This window comes from Staurois parvus, unplaced genomic scaffold (assembly GCF_062004578.1).
Source record: "Staurois parvus isolate SC_StPar_1 unplaced genomic scaffold, SC_StPar_1.0 ptg001051l, whole genome shotgun sequence".
NCBI classification, from domain to species: Eukaryota; Metazoa; Chordata; class Amphibia; order Anura; family Ranidae; genus Staurois; species Staurois parvus.
Genome location: NW_028318847.1, coordinates 424,078 through 445,382, shown reverse-complemented (window position 1 = coordinate 445,382; position 21,305 = coordinate 424,078). Strand labels below are relative to the sequence as shown.

Below are 21,305 nucleotides of genomic sequence, written 5' to 3'. Positions count from 1 at the left end.
AACCTGTGACTTCAAGAAGGAAGTATCTTGAACTTTAATTGATATAACTTGAAGCCTTACGTTATAATTGTTGCACTATATGCATGTTCTCTTTTTTATGTCTTTCAGGTCTTCAAGACATCAAGCAAATTGCACTGTTGTTTATTTGCAATTGTATAACTACCGTTATGGTTTAAATAGTGACATTTACAATGCCAGACGGGGAGTATGCTGTTACACAGTTAATATTTATGTTAATGTACATGAGAGTTCATATAGTTTATTTTTTGTACCATTTTCTATGGACGTTTCTATAGTTAGTAATGCTGCCATCCAGTGGCCTTATTTGGTAATACACTTTGTTTTTCATGTTGCCTCCCTGAGATCTATGACACAGTTCCTTTGTATATGAAGCTCCTCCCTTCTTCTTGAGTTCAGCACTTCCTGTGTCATGGATGCAGCTAACAGACCACATGTAACAGGGACACATGTATTCTGCATAGTACGCTACAGAAAGTATCATCTTTTGACCGCATAATACTGGAAACCATTCATTCTGCTGTATCCTGTTTCACATGTACAGAATAAAGCAACTTCTGGATGAACACAGTATTGGTGAGTTCAGCTATCTGACAAGGATTGCCCACAGTGATTATATCTGCTTATACAGGCTACGCAGAGAGGTCTCACAAGGGATAAATCGCTATCACAACAATCTGAGTCAGAATAGAGGGGGTGTGCTGACCGGTCTCTGGCTGAAGCAGAAAAAGCAGAAGTGTGGGAGACAGGTCAGAGGGTGGAGGTTCTGGTATCCAAGCCATGGAACCAGGTCCAGATCACCCAGGAACAACCTTATGCCAGGTTCAGGCATCTTGGTGTCGCAGCCAATGGCGAACCGCCAGATGACCCTGACCAGTGGCTGAAAATGTTGACAGCACACAATGACAGGTTTTCCAGTACCCATCCAGTCGATAGTCGGTGGCCAGTGGATGAAATGGATCCGCGGGGGGATCTGCTGGCCAGTGGTGACCCAAACCCTTTAGGAGAGCTGTCAGCGGTGTCAAGCTTTAGTTGAGAGAACCCCCCCCCCCCAACCTAGGGAACCCTCCTGGCAGACGCGTTAGCCGATCCCTTTAGGCTCAGCTATGCGTTGTCTGGAAGAGGGGAGATGTAACGTACGGACATGTAAGATTTGAGTGGATAAAGATTTGATCAGTGGAAATATGTAATCATAGCCATAGCAGGTTTGAGTAGATTAGATGTAGATCAGGCCTTTTCATTACAAATGTGTATTCAGGAACAGATATTCAGACATTCCAGCCCTTTTCATTAAGGATGTGTATTGAGTCCCTGGCATTAGGGAAATGACAAGACATTACAGACAGTGGTCATCAATTGGCATCAATTGGTCTGGGATACAGATGCGTATTTATACACAATTACTCAATAGACATTACAGACAGTAGTCATCAATTAGCATCAATTAGTCTGAAAGCCAGGCTTCTGGGATGTGACACCTTTGTGTTAATAAGATTGTCACATTCTAGGAAAACTGGTTTGGAGCTAATGACAGGAGACGGGGCGGCTGCCTGATGTATAGGTACATTCCATACATCAAAGAAGTATGTTTAATCTCTCATAAAAACTAAAATATTAGTTGCAGAGAGATGAACATGCTCCCTTTTTGCAGGGCATTCTGTGCGCTACATTTGCATATAAAAATCATATTTGTGGCTTGGGGAGAAAGCCAGGAAAATGCAGGGAATGGTTAGGTGGCCCTGGATCGCGACAGTCGAACAGTGTTTGGTACTGTCGCGATCGGACTAGGATAGCTGGAAGGACTCTAGAAGGGTGTGTAATTACTAAGCTGGTCCTCAACTCTAATCAGTGCATCAGATTGTATGTAAGATTTGTATCTGCCAGTGTGTGGTCGACCAGCTGCATTGGAGTGGAATCTCCATCTGGTGGTGGCCAGAGGTAGTGCGGGCTGTGAAAGTGTGTCACGGCTGATCTTACATACGGTTTTAGATATTCAAGTTAAGTCCCCTTTGTTCCCTCTTCATCCCCCAGTCACGGCCGCACGTGCGCGTCTCGGTTAGCTAGTCGCTGTGGGCGTGGCGTGTGGGGGGACACGTGACAGGGTGATCCTTGACAGATGTGCTTACAGTACATGCAGTTTACCAGTAGTTTTCTGGTGAGTTTACATCTGACAGAGGTGGTGGATTCCTTCACTGGATCATTTCACACTTTTTCACCGTGATTCCTGTGCCTTATAGTCCCACGGACATTATTTATTATAACATATATGGACTTTATTCATTTTCACTTTATATGTTGCACTTGACTGTTCCATATTTATTAACTATTTATTTTATTGTACCCTATATCAGAACTACACTTGTTTGTCTCACAATACTTATTTAACCACTAGCCTACAGGGCACTTATACCCCCTTCCTGCCCAGGCCAATTTCCAGCTTTCAGCGCTGTTGCACTTTGAAGGACAATTGCGTGGTCATGCAACACTGTACCCATATGAAATTTTTATCATTGTTTTGTGACAGATAGAGCTTTGATTTGGTGGTATTTAATCACCTCTGGGTTTTTTATTTTTTCTTAAACAAACCAAAAACCACTGAAAATTTTGAAAAAAAAAGTTTTTTCTTAGTTTTTGTTATAAAATTTTGTAAATAAGTGATTTTTTTCCTTCAGTGATGTGCGTTAATGAGGCTGCAGTAATGGGCACTGATAGGCTGCACTGATGGACACTGATAGGTGGCACTGATGGGCACTGATGAGGAGGCAGTGGTAGGTGGCACTGATGGGCATTAACAGGCATCACTGATGGGCACTGAAAGGCAGCATTGATAGGCGGCACTGACTGGCACTGATAGGCAGCACTGACTGGCACTGTTAGGTGGCACTGACTGGCACTGTTAGGCGGCACTGATAGGCAGCACTGACGGGCACTGATAGGTGGCACTGATGCCCACTGATAGGTGGTACTGACTGGCACTGATAGGCGGCACTGACTGGCACTGATAGGTGGCACTGATTGGCAGCACTGATAGGTGGCACTGACTGACATAGATAGGTGGCACTGACGGGTGACACTGAAAGGCAGCTCAGATGGGCACTGATATGTGGCATTGATGTGGCTCTGATGGGCACTGGCAGGTGGCATGGATGAGCACTGAGAGCTGGCACTGATAGGTGGCGCTGCTGGGGCTACACAGATAATCAGGGCACACTGATCATCAGTTATCTGATGATCTGTGTACATGTTCCCTCCGAGGAATGCCGATTACCGGCTCTCCTCTCCTCACGAGCTGTCAGTGTGACAGCTCATGGGGAGAGAAATGTCGTTAACCGGCATTTCCCTGTTTACATGTGATCAGCTGTGATTGGACACAGCTGATCACATGACCAAGCCAACATCTTCGGCTCTTTCCGTGGATCGGTGATCCGCTGTGTCCGAGGGACACAGCGCACCGCCGAAAGCCGCGCTGCACACTCCGGGAGCCGAGCAAGCGCGGTTAGAATGGGAGGACGTCATATGAGAGAACCTGCTTGCGTCCATCATATTACTATATGGTGGACGGGAGGCTGTTAATTATGTATTTAATTTATTTATTTAGCACTGCACTTTATACCATATTCTATAAGGAGTTGTTACCTTTTACCTTTGTGCTAGCTGCTTCAAATTTATTTCCAGCACTCGCCTACACATAACATTCTTTATTTAGCAGTTAATATTTACTAAAATAATTGCATTTCCATGTTCTCTGTACTGTGGGAGACCAGATATAGTGAATGCAGGATTCTGTGTTCAGTAACACTTCAAGTATAGGTAGTGTTTGACTGGACTTCCACTTCAATGCAAAATCCACTTTATGTAATGATCATATCCCTTTTGTCCATCAGGTGTCCCCATGTCAGAAGCTTTTATATAGTAGTTACATAGTTACGTAGTCTGGCTGAAAAAAGACAAAAGTCCCTCCAGTTCAACCATTAAAAAAAAAATTATAATCCTATACCCACAGTTGATCCAGAGGTAGGCAAAAAAAACCCAGCAAAGCACGATCCAATTTGCTCCTGCAGGGGAAAAAAATTCCTTCCTGATCCCCCGAGAGGCAATCGGATATTCCCTGGATCAACCTTACCTATAAATGTTAGAAACCAGTTATATTCTGTGCATCTAGGAAAGAATCCAGGCCTTTTATAAAGCAATACACTGAGCTGGCCAGAACTAACTCTTCAGGGAGTCTATTCCACATTTTCACAGCTCTTACTTTGAAGAAACCTTTCCATGTTTGGAGATTAAATTTCTTTCCCTCCAGATGTAAAAAGTGCCCCCTTGTCCTCTGTGATGACTTCAGGGTGAATAACTCTACACCACTATATGAACCACTGATGTATTTATACATGTTAATCATATCCTCCTTAATCTCCTCTTCTCAAGATAGAATAAATTCAGTTCCTCTAATTTTTCCTCATATCTGAGCTCCTCCATGCCTCATATTAGTTTGGTTGCCCTTTTCTGTACTTTCTCCAGTTCCCCAATGTTCTTTTTGTGAATTGGTGCCCAAAACTGAACTGCATATCCCAGATGAGGTCTTACTAATGATTTGTACAGGGGTAATATGATATCTCTCTCTCTGGAGTCTATACCTCTTTTAATACAAGAGAGGATTTTGCTCGCTTTAGAAATCGCAGCTTGGCATTGCATGCCATTATTAAGCTTGTGATCTACCAGAACTGCCAGATCCTTCTCCACCATCCTCATTTTCCACATAGTTCCCCATTTAAACAGTGCATTGAAGTCGGCTTGTAAGTTGGAGACATCCTGTAAGGACATTATTCCACTGCACAGCTTGGTGTCATCTGCAAAGACTGAAATGATATTTTTAATCCCAGACCCTATATTGTTTATAAATATATTAAAAAGTAAGGGTCCCAACACTGAACCTTGGGGTACACCACTGACAACCCTAGACCATTCAGAGTATGAATCATTAACCACTACTTTCTGAATACGATCTTTTAGCCAGTTTTCTATCCATTTACATACTGATTTTTTCAGGCCTGTAGACTTTACCTTACACATTAGCCGTGTGTGGGGAACTGTGTCAAACGCTTTTGCAAAATCCAAGTATACCACGTCCACCGCCACCCCTCTGTCCAAGGTTTTGCTCACTTCCTCATAAAAAGAAATCAGATTTGTTTGACAACTTTGTTTGACAACTTCTGTCTTTCATGAATCCATGCTCTCTGTTGCTTAAAATATATGTGGTCTTTTATTAAACTCTCCAGTATCTTCCCAACTATAGAAGTTAAACTAACAGGTCTATAATTACTTGGTAAAGATTTTGACCCCTTTTTAAATATTGGCACCACATTGGCCTTACGCCAGTCCAGTGGTACTATGCCAGTCATTAAAAAGTCCCTAAAAATGAGAAACAATGGCTTTGAAATGACAGAGCTCAATTCTTTAAGGACCCGTGGGTATATGCCATCCGGTCCAGGTGCTTTATTCACCTTTATTCTGTCTAAATATTTCTGGATAATATCAATTGTGAGCCAATGTGGATGATCTGGAGCTGTGTCAATACCATGCCCATTATGGACTAGAGCTCCCCCATGCTCCGTTGTATACACAGAGCTGAAGAAGGTATTTAATAAATTTGCCTTCTCTTTGTCCCCAGTCACCCACTCTAGATTATTTTGTAAAGGGTGTACATGCTCGGACCGGACCTTTTTACTATTAATATATTTGAAGAATTTTAAACATTTTTCAGTTTTTTCCAGAAAAAAATTAAATTTTTTGGAAAAATTAAAAAAAATTCAGTGTGGAGTAGTTTTACATCTTGAAAGTCATTTTGTTACACTTGGAACATGAAACGCAGTGTAAATAAAAGTACTATACATTGAATAAAAGTACAGGTTATTCAGTAAATAAATTAAATTTTCTTTCTAAAATTGTGTTTTTTATAAAAAAAATGGAATAACAAGGACTGTATATGTTAAGAACATTTTAACTATACGTGAGAACAGGTAATCCCCCATTTTCCCTAATTTAAAAGCTTTCCGCTAATATTCATTTTTAGTTATTGACAATGTTGATCCAGAAGCATACAGTATATACAGCTTTATGAAGAGCTTGTTCTCCTGATTTTCAGGTGTCAGTTTATCTATAAATGAAAGTATTGTGTATTTTTGGGAGGCAGTGGTTTGTAACACTTCCATACTTGAAGATGCTGCTGGTGACGGAACATTTTGTGATGATCCAGAAGCAGCAGATAGAGTGTTTCTGGAATGGGAAAAGCACTTTTTATTATGGTTCTCATCATTTAATTCCATAAAGTATATGTTAATGTTTTAGGGCACCTCTGCAAGGATGTGTTTTGACATCCTTGTAGCATTTGGGAAAAAATATTTTTTCACACAATATTTGCAAATTGCAAATTTGATCTTAGCAGAAATTGTGCTGTGGAAATGTCTCCAAACTCTAGATGCTGGTCTCACCATTTTACTGAGAGGAGAAAAAACTATTTACTGACCAGACTATAGGTAAACATTAAGCTATGATGGTGGAGAATACTAATATTAATCATTTAAATGTTATAAAGATAAACTAATTTGTCAGACAAATGTACCCTCTTACCTGTCAATTAATGCCTGACAGGACAGAAACATTATCTACTATATCCAAACAATCACCCAACTGTAGGAGGTAAAATATAGAGGGCACATGCAAACTAAATTGGAGCCTTTCCTCTGCTGTGCCCCCTAGTGGCAGAAATGCAGATATATCTTGTTTGAGATCTGCATGGAGAAGTAGTGGTACTTGTATTGTATTCTGGGAATTGCTTGTCTTCAGCTGAGAGAATTTGCAATAATTTAGGGGTTTACATAAAGTCTCAGAAATCATTCAATAAGGTTTTCATGTTATATAGTTTGAATACCATTTTATAGATATATTATTTATCATTGTTTAATGAACATATTCCAAATTTTTTGCCCCCAATTTTAGCAGGATAAAATAAAAAATGGCTTTGCAAAAAATGGAAATCTCTAGTTCCACCACTGAACCCCAATTGCATACCTGTTTCACAACTGCACACCTGTTCCACCTCTATACCCTCTGAACACCATCAACACTGCACCCCCATGCACATACTCAACAACCACACGTGTTCCACCACTGTAACCCCTCCTGAACTCCTGTTCCACTACTGCTCTCCTCCTTTTCCACCACTGCACCCCCTCCTGAATACCTGTTCCACCACTGCATCCCCTCCTGGATACCCATTCCACCACTGTGCCCCTTCTGTTCCACCACTACATCCTCTCCTGGATACCCGTTCCACCACTGCACCCCTCCTGTTCCACCACTGCATCTCCTCCTGGATACCCGTTCCACTACTGCGCCCCTCCTGTTCCACCACTGCACTGCCTCCTTTTCCACCACTGCCCCCCCCAATACCTGTTCCAACATGGCACCTCCTCCTGTTCCAACACTTCTGAAACATATACTAGATTGTTGCTGTGGTTCAAATCCTTACTTTTGTCTCATGTGTTTTAAATCATCTACCTCTTTTTTGGAAAGTTACATTTATTAATAATTAGGATATGTAGCTTCTATAGCAGCAAATTGTACATGGATGTTTTCAAAATGTCAGTTATATATCACTGTTGTATGTATGGCCATTGCACCATCCAGACTGCATTAGAGCTGCAATTTTGCTTCACTAGTAGTTAGATTCACAGCAATGTAACAATATGACTGTGCTTAGTAGCATAGGTATCTTGAGTGTATTGCAGTGGTCTCCAAACTGCTATCCTTTGCTTGCCTTTAACCAGCCCTTGGAACACTATACCTACCACTGATATTAACCATGGGGTTCTATTCCTTCCACTGATATAAACGATGGAACACAATTCTTCTCACTGACTCCAACGATGGGGCACCATTAGTTCCACTGACACCAACAATTGGGTACTGTTCCTTCCACTGGTATCAATGATGGGGCACTATTCCTCCTATTGACACCAATGATGGGGCACCATTACTTCCATTGACACCAATGATGGGGCACTATTCTGTCCACTGACACCAACATTTGGGGACTATTCCTCCCATTGACACCAACGATAGGGCTCTTCTATTCCTCCCACTGACACAAACAATGACGCTGGCCCATTTTTTTACTCCCACGGCTTACTAATCCTGGAGCATTTTTTACTCCCATTTTTCCACCTTTATGTACTATGCAGAATGATTGTTCCTGTAGTTAATATTTGCAGGCCTCCTTGAAAACATTGGGATCAGTAGTTATTATTATACACGATTTATATAACGACAACAGTTTAAATATATATTATCACTACCAGAGTTTTGTTGTTGTTTTTGTTTGTAGTGTATATAAAGGCAACCCCCCCCCCTTTTTTTTTGTTTTTGATAGAGAAGGGAAGGGTTAGACCCTCTGCCAGGATGTTGTTGCTAAGTAAAACAAAAAGAAAACGCATCAACCTTGCACATTACCTCAATTCAAAACTGTGATTTTATTGAAATGAGAGCTCTGAGGATGGAGGGACCCCCTTCAAAACGCGTCAGAGAAACTTTGAGAGTCTCTCCCCCTTGATGTGACTCGCACTGGTCTTGCACTATAATGTTCCTTGGAGGATCTGATACGCTTGTTTTACTGCTTTGTTTGTGAGTATATATCTGATTTCAATAAAAGCACAGTTTTGTATTGAGGTAATGCGCAAGGTTGGTGCGCTTTCTTTTTGTTTCACTTTGCAGTATTGGTCAGGCTTCCCCAGCCTTGTTAAGAGCTGCATAACCTTTAATCCATTGGTGGACAAACTTCCATAAGTGGTCTATCCACCCACCCACCCTTGATCTGGGTTCCTGAGCACAGGTGGTGTTGTTTCTGTTTCCACAGGATGTTGTTGCTGTCAGTGTCCCCACTGGAGGAACACACCCATCTGTTTGTCTTGGTGACCACTCTGTCCAAGAAAATTCAAAATGTCATCATTGTCATGAGAGCAAATTATCTTCCAAACATGACATTGCTAAGCAAATGCATAAAATTATTACTAATGAACAACACCTTCTTGATTGTGTTTCTGTAGCTATTAGTGTAAATCATCCTTTATAAAAAGATTTTTAAATTTAAATTGTACAATATGCTTCTTGAAGAACCATACTAATTTTAAATGAGTGACCCGCCTCTAATTAAAGTACATTCTCCACCTACAATGGCTTGAAGCACATAAAAAAGTGTCCTTGGAAATTATTTTGACATTTTTGCAACTATAAAATACATTATATTTACTTCAAGATTCAATCCATGTATGGGCATTATATTTTACTTTACATTTCTTCAGTTGCTTCCTTGCTTCTGACCTAGGCCAAATGATTTCATACATTCCATGAGTTTTTATGGGCATTTTTTCTTTCATTTGGAGGAGGGGAGCAGGGCTTTCTCAGCTGAGCACACCATTCTGTCTGCATGTCTGAGCTAAGGGCAGATGGATTCCAGAAAGTAAATGCTTTTCAAAATGATTTCTCAACAAAACAAAGCATTGAGACATGGATGGATAAGAGAGTTTGCTTTGAATATTAAAAATTAACTTTCAGTTTGTGGTGCTCAAATACATTAAGTTCCCCTTCAAAGTTGGTATCTCTCAGAAGTGTAAGACAACAAGGTCTGGCACAAAATTTCTGTCAAACTGCTTGACTGTCACAACTACTGTATAATCCCCACCAGACATTGACTTTAATTACCTGCAAACTTCCTCTGTGTGGACAGTGATTTTAAGATTGGGTGGTGTTTTGTGCTTTTACGTACCGTGACTGCGTTAGCACATATTACTATAGTCCATCTTAGAGCCCACAGAGGAGGATAGCTACATAGTCATCATCATTAAGGAAGTTTGAGTAGAGCCTATTATAAAAGTATTATTTAGGATGTACTACAAGATGCTGCTATTAGAAGGTATAAAAGCAGAAGAAGGTATTGAATATTATATATTTTTTATTGGGTTTAGTAACACTTTAATAAATGAGTGAAAAGCAAAAAGAAATTTCAACAATGGTAAAACTTTATTTCCTACATTGCCTAGTACTAATATTCTTATTCTTTCTGACAGGAGTATTTTTCAGAAAGGTATGTATTTATTTACATAATTGTATGTTTTATTGCTAGGTTTAACATTTTGCTGTGCTATGTTTGTATGAGAAATCTGAATTAGAGCCAGGTCACATTAGTGATCCTTTTACAGGCAGTAAATTGTCATCGGCTCCTAATGTTGGAGCTTTGCTGTATGAAATACTGGAGAATTTCTTAGCAAAGGAGCAGCAAGACTTTGACACTAGTTCAGCCAGTGAGAGTGTATTGGTTTAGGAGCAAGTGAGTGTTCTTGTTGCCTCGCTAGTGGGACATAGGTCTTAAGCAGCCCATAGATTAGGCATATCTTTTCATTTAACCAGTGGGTTGAACAAAAAGCAAAATGACCCAATTCACCCATCCACACATTTGCATTGGATCGGTGAATCCTCCCTGCTGTGTCACTGTATTCTGACAGTGGGGAGACTTCGCCTCCATCACAATGCTGGTGATAGCCTGGGTACTAAGCAAGAAGAAAAATACTGACAGGATGGAGTACAGAAGTTGAACAGTAGATGTTTGTACAACCAGTCTGCCCATACATTAATCAAAGTTTAGCTGGTCCCTGTTAAACCAGATGAATTTTGATCCATATATGGACAGCTTTAGTGTTCTGTCTTTGATTTTTAAGCTGATGAAAGTATGAAAGTAAAAAAAAAACAGGGCTGCCAGAAAACAATTGGCAGATAGGTAAGATGACCATGTTTTCAAGATGGCCAGGCTCACTTGTAATTGGGGTGGGACATAGGCAAAGTAGGGAGCAGGATTAATAGTGGCACACACAGCACACTGCCTTCTTTGCTCTGAGTCATGAGTGCGTAATGCAAAGACTGCAGGGATCAGGAGTAAGTAACACACACTGTGCAGGGATGAGAAGCGCATAATGCACAGAGTGCAGAGGTCAGGAGTGTGTATTGCACAAGGTGCAAGGGTCAGAAGTGGGTAACACACCAAGTGCAGGGGACAGAACTGCATTTATTTCTTCTGGCCCCTGTATTCTGTGCACAGAATGCAGGGGTCAAGAGAAAGTAATGCACAGAGGGCAGAGTTCAGGACTAACACACAGAGTGTAAGGGTCAGGAGTAGGTAACGCAGAGTGCCTTCCAAACAAAATTCCCCTCCTCCCTGCATTACATCGTCCCCAAACACACACATACACTCACTCCCAAAAAGGAAACCACCTCCACCATAAATTCCCCCCTCCCTCCTTAATTGTGTTCTGTAGACTTTGGCAGTGCAGTGTATCTGCTGTGAGTTCACTAATGCTGCAACAGTAGAATACATGGGCAAAAAATGGGTGATCATGACAATACATGAATGTCAAACAAACAATCATGACAATATACAGTTGTATGGGAGAAATTGGAGGTCATGATGATGCGCTGTGGTCTCCTTGGGGGCTTACAATGGACAGGTCAGGTGTGAGGAGGTGGGTGGATAGGTGAGGTATGAGGAGATAGGTTCACAGGTCAGATATAAGAAGATAGGTGGACTGGTCAAGTTTGAGGAGGAAGGTTGATAGGTTAGGTATGAGGAGGTAAGTGGACTGGTCAGGTATAAGGAGGTAAGTGGACAGGTCAGGTATGAGGAGGTAGATGGATAGGTCAGGTAGGAGGATGTAGGTATACAGGTTGTTCCAGCTCAATGTCAACAGACAGAGGAGTGTACAAACAGAGGAGGGTATGCTCAGGTGAAATGAGTGTCAGCAGATGATTACCAAAAATGGTTTGAGTATCTAAATCTAAGAATGGAAATGTAATATATTGCAACTTACCAGACAACAAATGCGGTGGCTGCATTCGTTTTCTTTTTCTCAGGCATTTTTCCTTTAATCTGATGGTCCTGTCAGTAACACACTGCCCGTCCTATGGTGACACTGCTCACCCACTGTACAGTCTCTATGGAAAAGCAACATTTTCACACTAGGGCAGGAAATGTGTTAAGCCAGCCATATATGGAGTTAAATTCAGCCAGTTCAGCTGGGACCATCCAAGATTCAATCCATGTATGGGCAGACTGATTGTACCCAAGTCAATCCACTGATCGAAATGTGTACAACAAGCCTGTCAGATTTTTCTACATGCCATTACTGACAGCGGCTATAGTCATTAGTAGTAATCATTGTGTTCCACTAGCCAGGAAAGCTTCCAGCTCCCTTCCCTGCAGGCAGATCACCATAGTGTTGTGGGAGGCATTCCTACATCAACACTGACTGTGTTGATGGAGGAATTAGACAATTTTCTTTCCTTCCACTCATGGTTGAATCATCTATGTTCTGCTTTAGGATTACAGTACACTTTCCCCTACAGGTGTTTTGACTGATGAGACTCTTTGTTCACTCTGCTCGCTCATACTATTACCTTGTTACTCAATACATTTGCATGCAGCACACCTGAAATTATAATAAAAGAGACAGGGTGTACCGACCTAGTGCATTACCAAAAACACCATTTATTGAAATAGGTAAAAAGTAGGTCATCTACTCACAAACATATATAATAGATAGGCATGTAATAATAGCAGAAGATGCCACCTCTATGTCCACAAAGTGAAACCAATGATATGGGAAGTCTGTGTAGCGCCCTAGGCTGATGCGTTTCAAGGGACGAACCCTTCATAGCCAAATTAGGTATGAATAACAACACACAAACAGTTATATCTATTGAATAATCACCTCCCGCAACAACCAAAGAGGACGGGATAAGGGTGGAGTTACAAATCATTTGAGCACAGAATATATAAGCAAAACAACAGCATCTATAAAGTGTTTACCCAATATATGCTTAGCATGTGAGCATGGACAACACAAGCCCCCAGAGTGGGCAGTTTGACCACAATGATTTAAATCACATTACTGATATCATATGCTCTGACCCTAGGAAGATATTCCTGTAAATGGGTCGTGATCACTTCCAGTCACATGATTATGACGTCATGTCCGGGCCGGCGCTCCAGTGTCATTTCTGGCCCCTGCCAGCCCTCCAAGGAGAGACATCAAAGGGGCAACATCCACCTAGTGGGTTGGCTGTCCAACTGCAAGTGTTCTATTCCTGGGTAGGGTTTGGCTAGATGTTTGAGTTGAACATCAGCCATTCGTGTGTTCAGCGAACACATGAATGGTAAGGGCGCCCTGACATTGTGCAGTGCATTGTGATTGGCCAAAGCACTGCACCTGATCACAGGTCAGGTGCAATGCTTTGGCCAATCACAGCCCATGTTGATGTATTTACTAACTGTATTTAATAACTGTCAGGTTGGCACAGCTGTCAGATGCCAGTAGCCAGTTTCGAGAGCAGAGCATTTTTTTTTCTTTGGTTCTGGAAGATCTGGCATTTCTGCCAGTACTCTGCATAGCCGCAGAAGAACAAATCAGCCTCAGTTTGGTGCCAGACAGCCTTTATAAGGAGGCTTATCACTTCCTCAAGTTGCTGGATGATCTCTAGCTCCCCGTGCCCTGTTCCTGCTTCCTGTGACTTTGACCCGTGATTTCCTGTTACCGACTTGGCTTGCTCCTGGACTTGTCTACTATGCCTTACCCCGATCTGACCTCGACTTGGCTTACGGATACTTTCTCTCTGTTGCTCCCCTGTGTATGACCTCAGCTATCCCATCTGACTACGTCTGCTCTGATTCCCATCTGGTACCTGACCTTGGCTTGAACCGACTACCCAGTAAACATCTAAATCCCGGAAGGGCTTTCATACCACGCACAGGCGCCTCCTGTCTGCAGACCTATCTCCGTGCACCAGCTGTGCTTCTGAGTGGACCACCAACCAGCACTCCTACAGGTGACCTGTGCAACTTTGGGCCTGACTCCCGTTGTCCCACTCTCAGTGGAGTCCGGAACTTAGCCACAAAGGAAGCCCTCTCTCCATTCATCTCCATCACCAGGTATGTGATATGTGCATACACAATTATGTGCATGCATATTAGCACAAAAGGACCCCTCTCCATGAATACATACTCAATACCTAATAAGTATGCTAGATATGGTGGTATACATACTAGAAAAACAAAAGGTCCTCAATTGGGAGGTCACTAATAAACACTGAGTAGGTATACTCTAAAAAGGAGTCGCTGTAGAAGAAGGAAGACCTTAATCCTGCACAGAGAAAGCAAGTGAGAATTAGGGAGGGTCATGGGGAAAAAATATAGAAGTTCATAGGGAGAAGAATACTAATGATAGATGTAGCTGTTCTTTAATTAAAGTATTACCAAATCTATAACAGTAAAATCAGTCTGTATATGTAAAGCATGCTTTTTATACTCACTGTGGAACCTAAGGGGTTAATCCTCTGCATTGTGTAAAGAGGCCATTTGATCCTGTCTTGTTTGCCCCTCCTCTTGTTCAAATGTCCATGTCTTATCTCCGATAAGACAGACTGAAGCCTTAGCCACATGCACGTGCTCAGTTTAGTAATACTTTATGGGTTGGTCCCAACTAACGATGTACTATGGAATGTATTTAGATTTCTTCATTTAATCCTTTTGGGGAGAAGGACTCTAATGTAAAGATCCAATATGCTTCTCACATACAAAGATTCTGATACTTCTTACCATTATCTAAATCTTTATCCATGGCCTCTATACCAAACTCTCTAAGGCCTTATATAATTCCATTGTGTACTTGGAGGAAGTGAGGAGGAACTGAGTATATGCTTTCCCACAACTGATGCTACTTTTATGCTAGCTTATCCTGACCCTTAGGGCACAAGAAGTGTGGCCTACATAAAGTAAGCTGCATGGACACAGGAGAACATATACTACATAGGAGGAGCTGCAATTAATAAATTGTTTGATAGGGTGGGTGTTTCCATTGGCCTCTGTGACTGCCTTTTTATGATGAAACATATGGGCACAGGTGCCACAATTGGTTACCCCACACTTGTAGCTACCTTTCTGATTAAACACTTTGGTCCATTGGCTATTTAAACCATTCGTTCTATTGCTATTATTTAATCTAATGGGTGCTATCATGCTCCTAAGGTCTCTAGGTTTTCTGTAAACCAGGTTTGGATGGTCAGGTAACTGATCCCGCAACCAGGGATCCTGTTTAAGGATCCTCCAGTTTTTCTTAAGGATCCTTTGTAACATTGCAGCCTTGTTATTGTATTTAGTGCAGAATCTTATATGACCCAATTTTTGATCATTATACATTTCCTGATTCCTGTTTACTTCTTCAGATACCCCATCATATGACTTCCAATATCTATCATACGCTTTTTCAATGTGTGTTTCATCATAACCCTTCTCTATGAACTTCCTTTTCAGAGTTGCACTCTGCTCTCCGTAGTCCTCTCTACAACTGCAGGTGCATTTAAGCCTACAGAATTGACCAAAAGGTATGTTTTTTATCCACCTAGAATGGTGGTTGCTTTGGGCATGTAAATATGAATTGCCTGTGCTAAGCTTGAAATGAGTCCTGGAGAGGATGGTCCGTCCTCATCTGCTCTCAATTCCAAGTCAAGAAAGATCAAATATGTAGCATCAAGCACATGTGTAAAAAAAAAAATAGCATATGGATTATTGGCACAGTGGGCTAGAAAGCCTTCCAGTTCTATATCTGTCCCATTCAAAATCATAATAATATCATCTATGTATTGTGCATAGAGGACCAGGTTCGCCCAAAACAGGTTGTGGGCCCAGATGTGATGGAGTTCCCAAAAACCCATAAAGAGATTGGCATGACTTGGTGCGAACCTGGCCCCCATACCTGTACCTTTGAGTTGTCTGTAATGTTTACCCATAAACAAAAAATAGTTATGGGTTAGCGTGAATTCAGTGCTATCATATAGAAACTGTGCTTGTTCTCGATAAAACGGTTGACCTTCTGCGAGATGATAATAATCGCGCACAGGCCAAATTCATGTTGAATCAATGTATATAATAAAGATACATCCAATGAAAGCCACCGATAACTTTCCTACCACTTATAGGTGGATAGTATTTCAAGTATGTGGCTGGAGTCTTTAACTTAAGATAGTAAACTAATGACCAAATCATGGAGGAAGCAATCTATATAGCAGCCAAGATTGCTGGTCAGACTATCAATTCCAGCAATAATTGGTCTACCTGCAGGGTTGGCCATGCTTTTATGTATTTTCGGTATGTAGTAGAAGTATGGTGTAACAGGGTGTTTTCTCAAGAGAAACAAATACTCATTCTTGGTTAGTACTCTATCTATAAGGGCCTTATCCAGCAGGCATTTAAGTTCTTCTTTATATTTGGTCACGGGGTCACAAGGGAGTCACTTGTAGGTATCTTGATTTTCTATTAATATTGTAGCCTCTGAGAGGTAAGCCTCTTTATCTTGTGCCACAAGGCCTACACCTTTGTCTGCCTGTCTAATGATAATATTTTTCATACTCTTCAGACTTTTAAGGGGCGCTTTCTCTGTCATTTACCTGATTATTACCATATTTAATCTTTTTCCCAGTACACATTGCTTTAAATCTCTAAAACACCATATCATAAAAGGTGGAAATATTATTCCCTTTTATCCTATGAGGATAGAAGGAAGAAGAGGGTCTAAAATTAGTATGTTTCACCTCCGTATCTGTTGTTAAGTGGAGGGGAAGAGGCTCAAGTTTATCACAGGCACCCTCTGTTTACAAATCTTCAAGAGCCCCTAACATGGAATCCTCCAAGGAAATGGATGAGGAGGCCAACATGTCACCACCTATAGCCTGTTTCTCATCTTTAAGTGCATAATATCTTCTTACAATTAGGTTGTGCACTAATTTGTTGAGGTCTAAAAATATTTCAAAAAGGTTTGGTGAGCTTTTGGGAGCAAAGTTCAAACCTTTTCTAAGTGAATTGAGTTCAGTCTTGGAAAATACTGATTGCAGTATCAGATGTAGGCTGCCTGCATGGGGTAGCATTTGACTGGGTGCATATAGTCGTGGTGGTAGGAGAATCCACACAAACCTCCCTGGATATACAGTATTTGTTCCTTTGGTGTTATTGAAAAGCAAATGGGCTCCTCTCCTGGGGAGATATGTCTCTTTATTATCAGCTATACTTTATGAAGGCCGCACTTCTTGTGCCCTAAGGATCAGGATAAGCAAACATAAAAGTAGATATGTTTCCCGACAATTTGTACTAGGACTTTTAAGGCAACTCAAAACAAGGTTGCCACACTATGGATAAAGATTTAAATAATGGTAAGAAGTATCAGTATCTTTGTATGAGAGAAGCATAAATGATCTTTACATTAGGGTCCTTGTCCCCAAAAGCATTGAATGAAGAAATCTAAATACATTCCATAGTACATCGTTAGTTGGGACCGACCCTTAAGTAAAGACATCTATCATTGGTATTCCTCTCCCTGTTAGCTTCTATAATTCTCCCCATGACCCTACCTAATTCCCACTTGCTTTCTCTGTGGAGGATTAAGTTCTTCCTTCTTCTACAGTGACTCCTTTTTAAGGGAAGGAATTTTCTCCAGCTAGTAGTTTGCCATCATCTCTCAAAAATACAGTGTACACAAGTATATTCTAATTTTAATTGTAGACCTACTCAGTTTTTATTAGTGATCTTCCCATTGAGGACCTTTTGTTTTTCTAGTATGCATACCACCATATCTTGTGTACCTATTAGGTATTGGGTATGTATTCATGGAGAGGGGCCTGTTGTGCTAATATTCATGCACATAATAGTGTATGCACATACTGTACATTTTCTTTCCCTCTCCCTTGTGTTTTTTCTCTTTTCCTTTTTTACACAGAATCCCATATCTGTCATTTATATATATATTTTTATATATATATATATATATATATATATATATATATATATATATATATATATATACACACTGTATACATACACTATATTGCCAAAAGTATTGGGATGCCGACCTTAACACGCAAATTAACTTTAATGGCATCCCAGTCTTAGTTCGTACGCTGCAATGTTGAGTTGATAAAACAAAACAGTGTAGCGCTAAATAAATAATATAATATATTGTGAAAAAATATTGAAAAATATATATAAGGCCCCCCCAGTGCATATAAGGGGTATAATATAAGTGCAACACGTGAATTCCCTATGGGAATAAATAAGTGCAAATGTGACCAGTGTCCTATCTAACACTCGTGACTAACATATTGTACAAACAACACATTAAAACATGACTAAAACCAATATAATGATATATGAATCCAAACAAATGAATAAAATGTCCAATAATAGTGCTCAAAATTAGATGCTCATGCAGGTGATGGTAAGTGTTCACTCCGTGCGAATCCTTAGTGGCCAAAATGCCCCCTCACCTCCTTACATGGACCCTACAGGGTCATCTCACTCAGAGTATTGCTTCAGGGGGACATATCTACATGGGGAGACACATCTTGTCGCTACACCTGAGACCATTCAGAGCTTCCCAGAAAAGAAAGGCTTCATCTGAAGTCTGCAGAGACACCGAGCATGGGGGAGCCGGTGAAATAAAAGCTTGCCCACTCATTGAGGATCCAAAGGGCTGATCTATTAAGGGGCTCATCTTTCGAGGATCTGGTCTATTAAAGATCTGTCCTTCTAAGGATCTGGTCCATTGAAGATCTGTCCTTCTAAGGATCTGGTCTCTGCCTTGCTGAGTTTCTCTGCACTACGGCACAACAGAGAATATTATTGGCTGTGCAATATAAGGAAGGATTGAAGCGCTTATTACTGTGAAGTGGACCTGGAAGGTATCCTGGTACTATTCAGAGCAGTGCAATACACTGAGCGAGCTGAACCTGTGGGGTCGATGTAAGGAGGTGAGGGGGCATTTTGGCCACTAAGGATTCGCACAGAGTGCACACTTAACATCACCTGCATGAGCATCTAATTTTGAGCACTATTATTGGACATTTTATTCATTTGTGTGGATTCATATATCATTATATTGGTTTTAGTCATGTTTTAATGTGTTGTTTGTACAGTATGTTAGTCACGAGTGTTAGATAGGACACTGGTCACATTGCACTTATTTATTCCCATATGGAATTCACGTGTTGCACTTATATTATACCCCTTTTATGCACTGGGGGGCCTTATATATATTTTTCAATATTTTTTCACAATATATTATATTATTTATTTAGCGCTACACTGTTTTGTTTTATCTAGTCACTTCACTCATAAGGTAAGAGGTTAGTGTCGGCAGCTTGAGTGTTAGAGACCCATTTTTAGTGCAGGAGGATCTTCCTTTACTGCAATATTGAGTTGGCCCACCCTTTGCAGCTATAACAGATTCAACTCTAATGAGAAAGCTGTCCACAAGGTTTAGGAGAGAGTCTATGGGAATGTTTGACCATTCTTCAAGAAGTTCATTTGTGAGGTCAGGCACTGATGTTGGACGAGAAGGCCTGGCTTGGATTCTCCGCTCTAATTCATCCCAAAGGTGTTCTATCAGATTGAGGTCAGGACTCTGTGTGCTCCAGTCAAGAACCTCCACCACAAACTTGCTCATCCATGTCTTTATGGACCTTGCTTTGTGCACTGGTGCACAGTCATGTTGGAACAGGAAGGGGCCATCCCCAAACTGTTCCCACAAAGTTGGGAGCATAAATTTGTCCAAAGTGTTTTGGTATGCTGATGCCTTAAAAGTTCCCTTCATTGGAACTAAGGGGCCAAGCCCAACCCCTGAAAGACAACCCCACACCATAATCCCCCCTCCACCAAACTTTACACTTTGCACAATGCAGTCAGGCAAGTACTCCTGGCAACTGCCAAACCGAGACACATCCATCAGATTGCCAGACACATATACGTGATTCGTCACTCCAGAGAACATGCCTCTACTGCTCTAGAGTCCAGTGGCAGCATGCTTGACACCATTGCATCCAACGTTTTGCATTGCTTTGCATTGGACTTGGTGATGTAAGGCTTGCATGCAGCTACTCGGCCATGGAAACCCATTCCATGATTCCATGAAGCTCTCTACGCACTGTTGTGCTAATCTGAAGGGCACATGAAGTTTGGAGGTCTTTAGCTATTGACTCTGCAGACAGTTGGCGACTTCTGTGCACTGTGTGCTTCAGCATGCGCTGACCCCACTCCGTTATTTTATGTGGCCTACCACTTTCTGGCTGAGTTGCTGTTGTTCCCAGTTGCTTCCGCTTTGTTATAATACCACTAACGGTTGACTGTGGCATATTTAGTATGAAGGAAATTTCATGGATGGACTTATTGCATAGGTGGCAACCTATCACGATACCACGCTTGAATTCACTGAGCTCCTGAGAGTGACCCATTCTTTCACAAATGTTTGTAGAAGAAGTCTGCATGCCTAGGTGCTTGATTTTTTTACACCTGTGGCCATGGAGGTGATTGAAACACCTGAATCCAATGATTTGGAGGGGTGTCCCAATGCTTTTGAAAATAGTGTGTATATATACAGTTAGGTCCATATATATTTGGACACAGGCACAATTTTAGTTTTTTTCAGGTATTTACCAAAACATAAATTCTGTATAATAATATTCAAGCTATAGTTATATAATGGATATGAGCTGAAAGTGCACACTCTCAGGTTTCATTTGAGGGTATGTACATCCAAGTTGGAGGAAAGGTTTAGGAATTACAGCTCTTAAGAGTAGCCATCCCCCTTTTTCAAGGGACAAAAAGTAATTGGACAATTGAATCAAAAGCTGTTTCATGGCCAGGTGTGGGCTATTCCTTCGTTATTTCTTCATCAATTAAGCAGCTAAAAGGTTTGGAGTTGATTCTAAGTGTGGTATTTGCATTTGGAATCTATTGCTGTGAACCTACATCATGCGTTCAAAGGAGCTGTCCATGCAAGTTAAACAGACCATTGTAAGGCTTCAAAAATGAAACAAATCCATCAGAGAGATAGCAGCAACATTAGGAGTGGCCAAATAAACTGTTTGGTACATTCTGAGGAAAGAAGAACGCACTGGTGAGCTCAGCAACATAAAAAGGAATGGACATCCACAGAAGACAACAGTGGTGGATGATTGCAGGATCCTCTCTATAGTAAAGAAAAACCCATTCACAACATCCAGACAAGTGAAGGAAACTCACCAGCCAGATTAGACTTTAACAAAAAAACATCTAAAAAAGCCAGACCAGTTCTGGAAAAGCATTCTTTGGATGGATAAAACAAAGAATAATCTGTACCAGAATGATGGGAAGAAAAAAGTGTGGAGAA

The 21,305-nt window shown here is 41.1% G+C and overlaps 1 protein-coding gene across 2 annotated transcripts in view; it reads left to right on the top strand.

The window, feature by feature from the left end:
• Window positions 1-21,305, top strand: part of LOC149440802 (acylphosphatase-2-like) — a 67,529-nt gene that overhangs the window by 22,458 nt on the left and 23,766 nt on the right. Inside the window, exon 2 of one of the 2 annotated variants that reach the window (XM_089658021.1) lies at window positions 10,137-10,153. The exons of the other annotated variant lie outside the window; for it this stretch is intronic. Coding sequence (XP_089514147.1) covers window positions 10,137-10,153 — 17 coding nt within the window. The remainder of the gene's footprint in view (window positions 1-10,136; window positions 10,154-21,305) is intronic. 2 annotated transcript variants of the gene reach the window in all.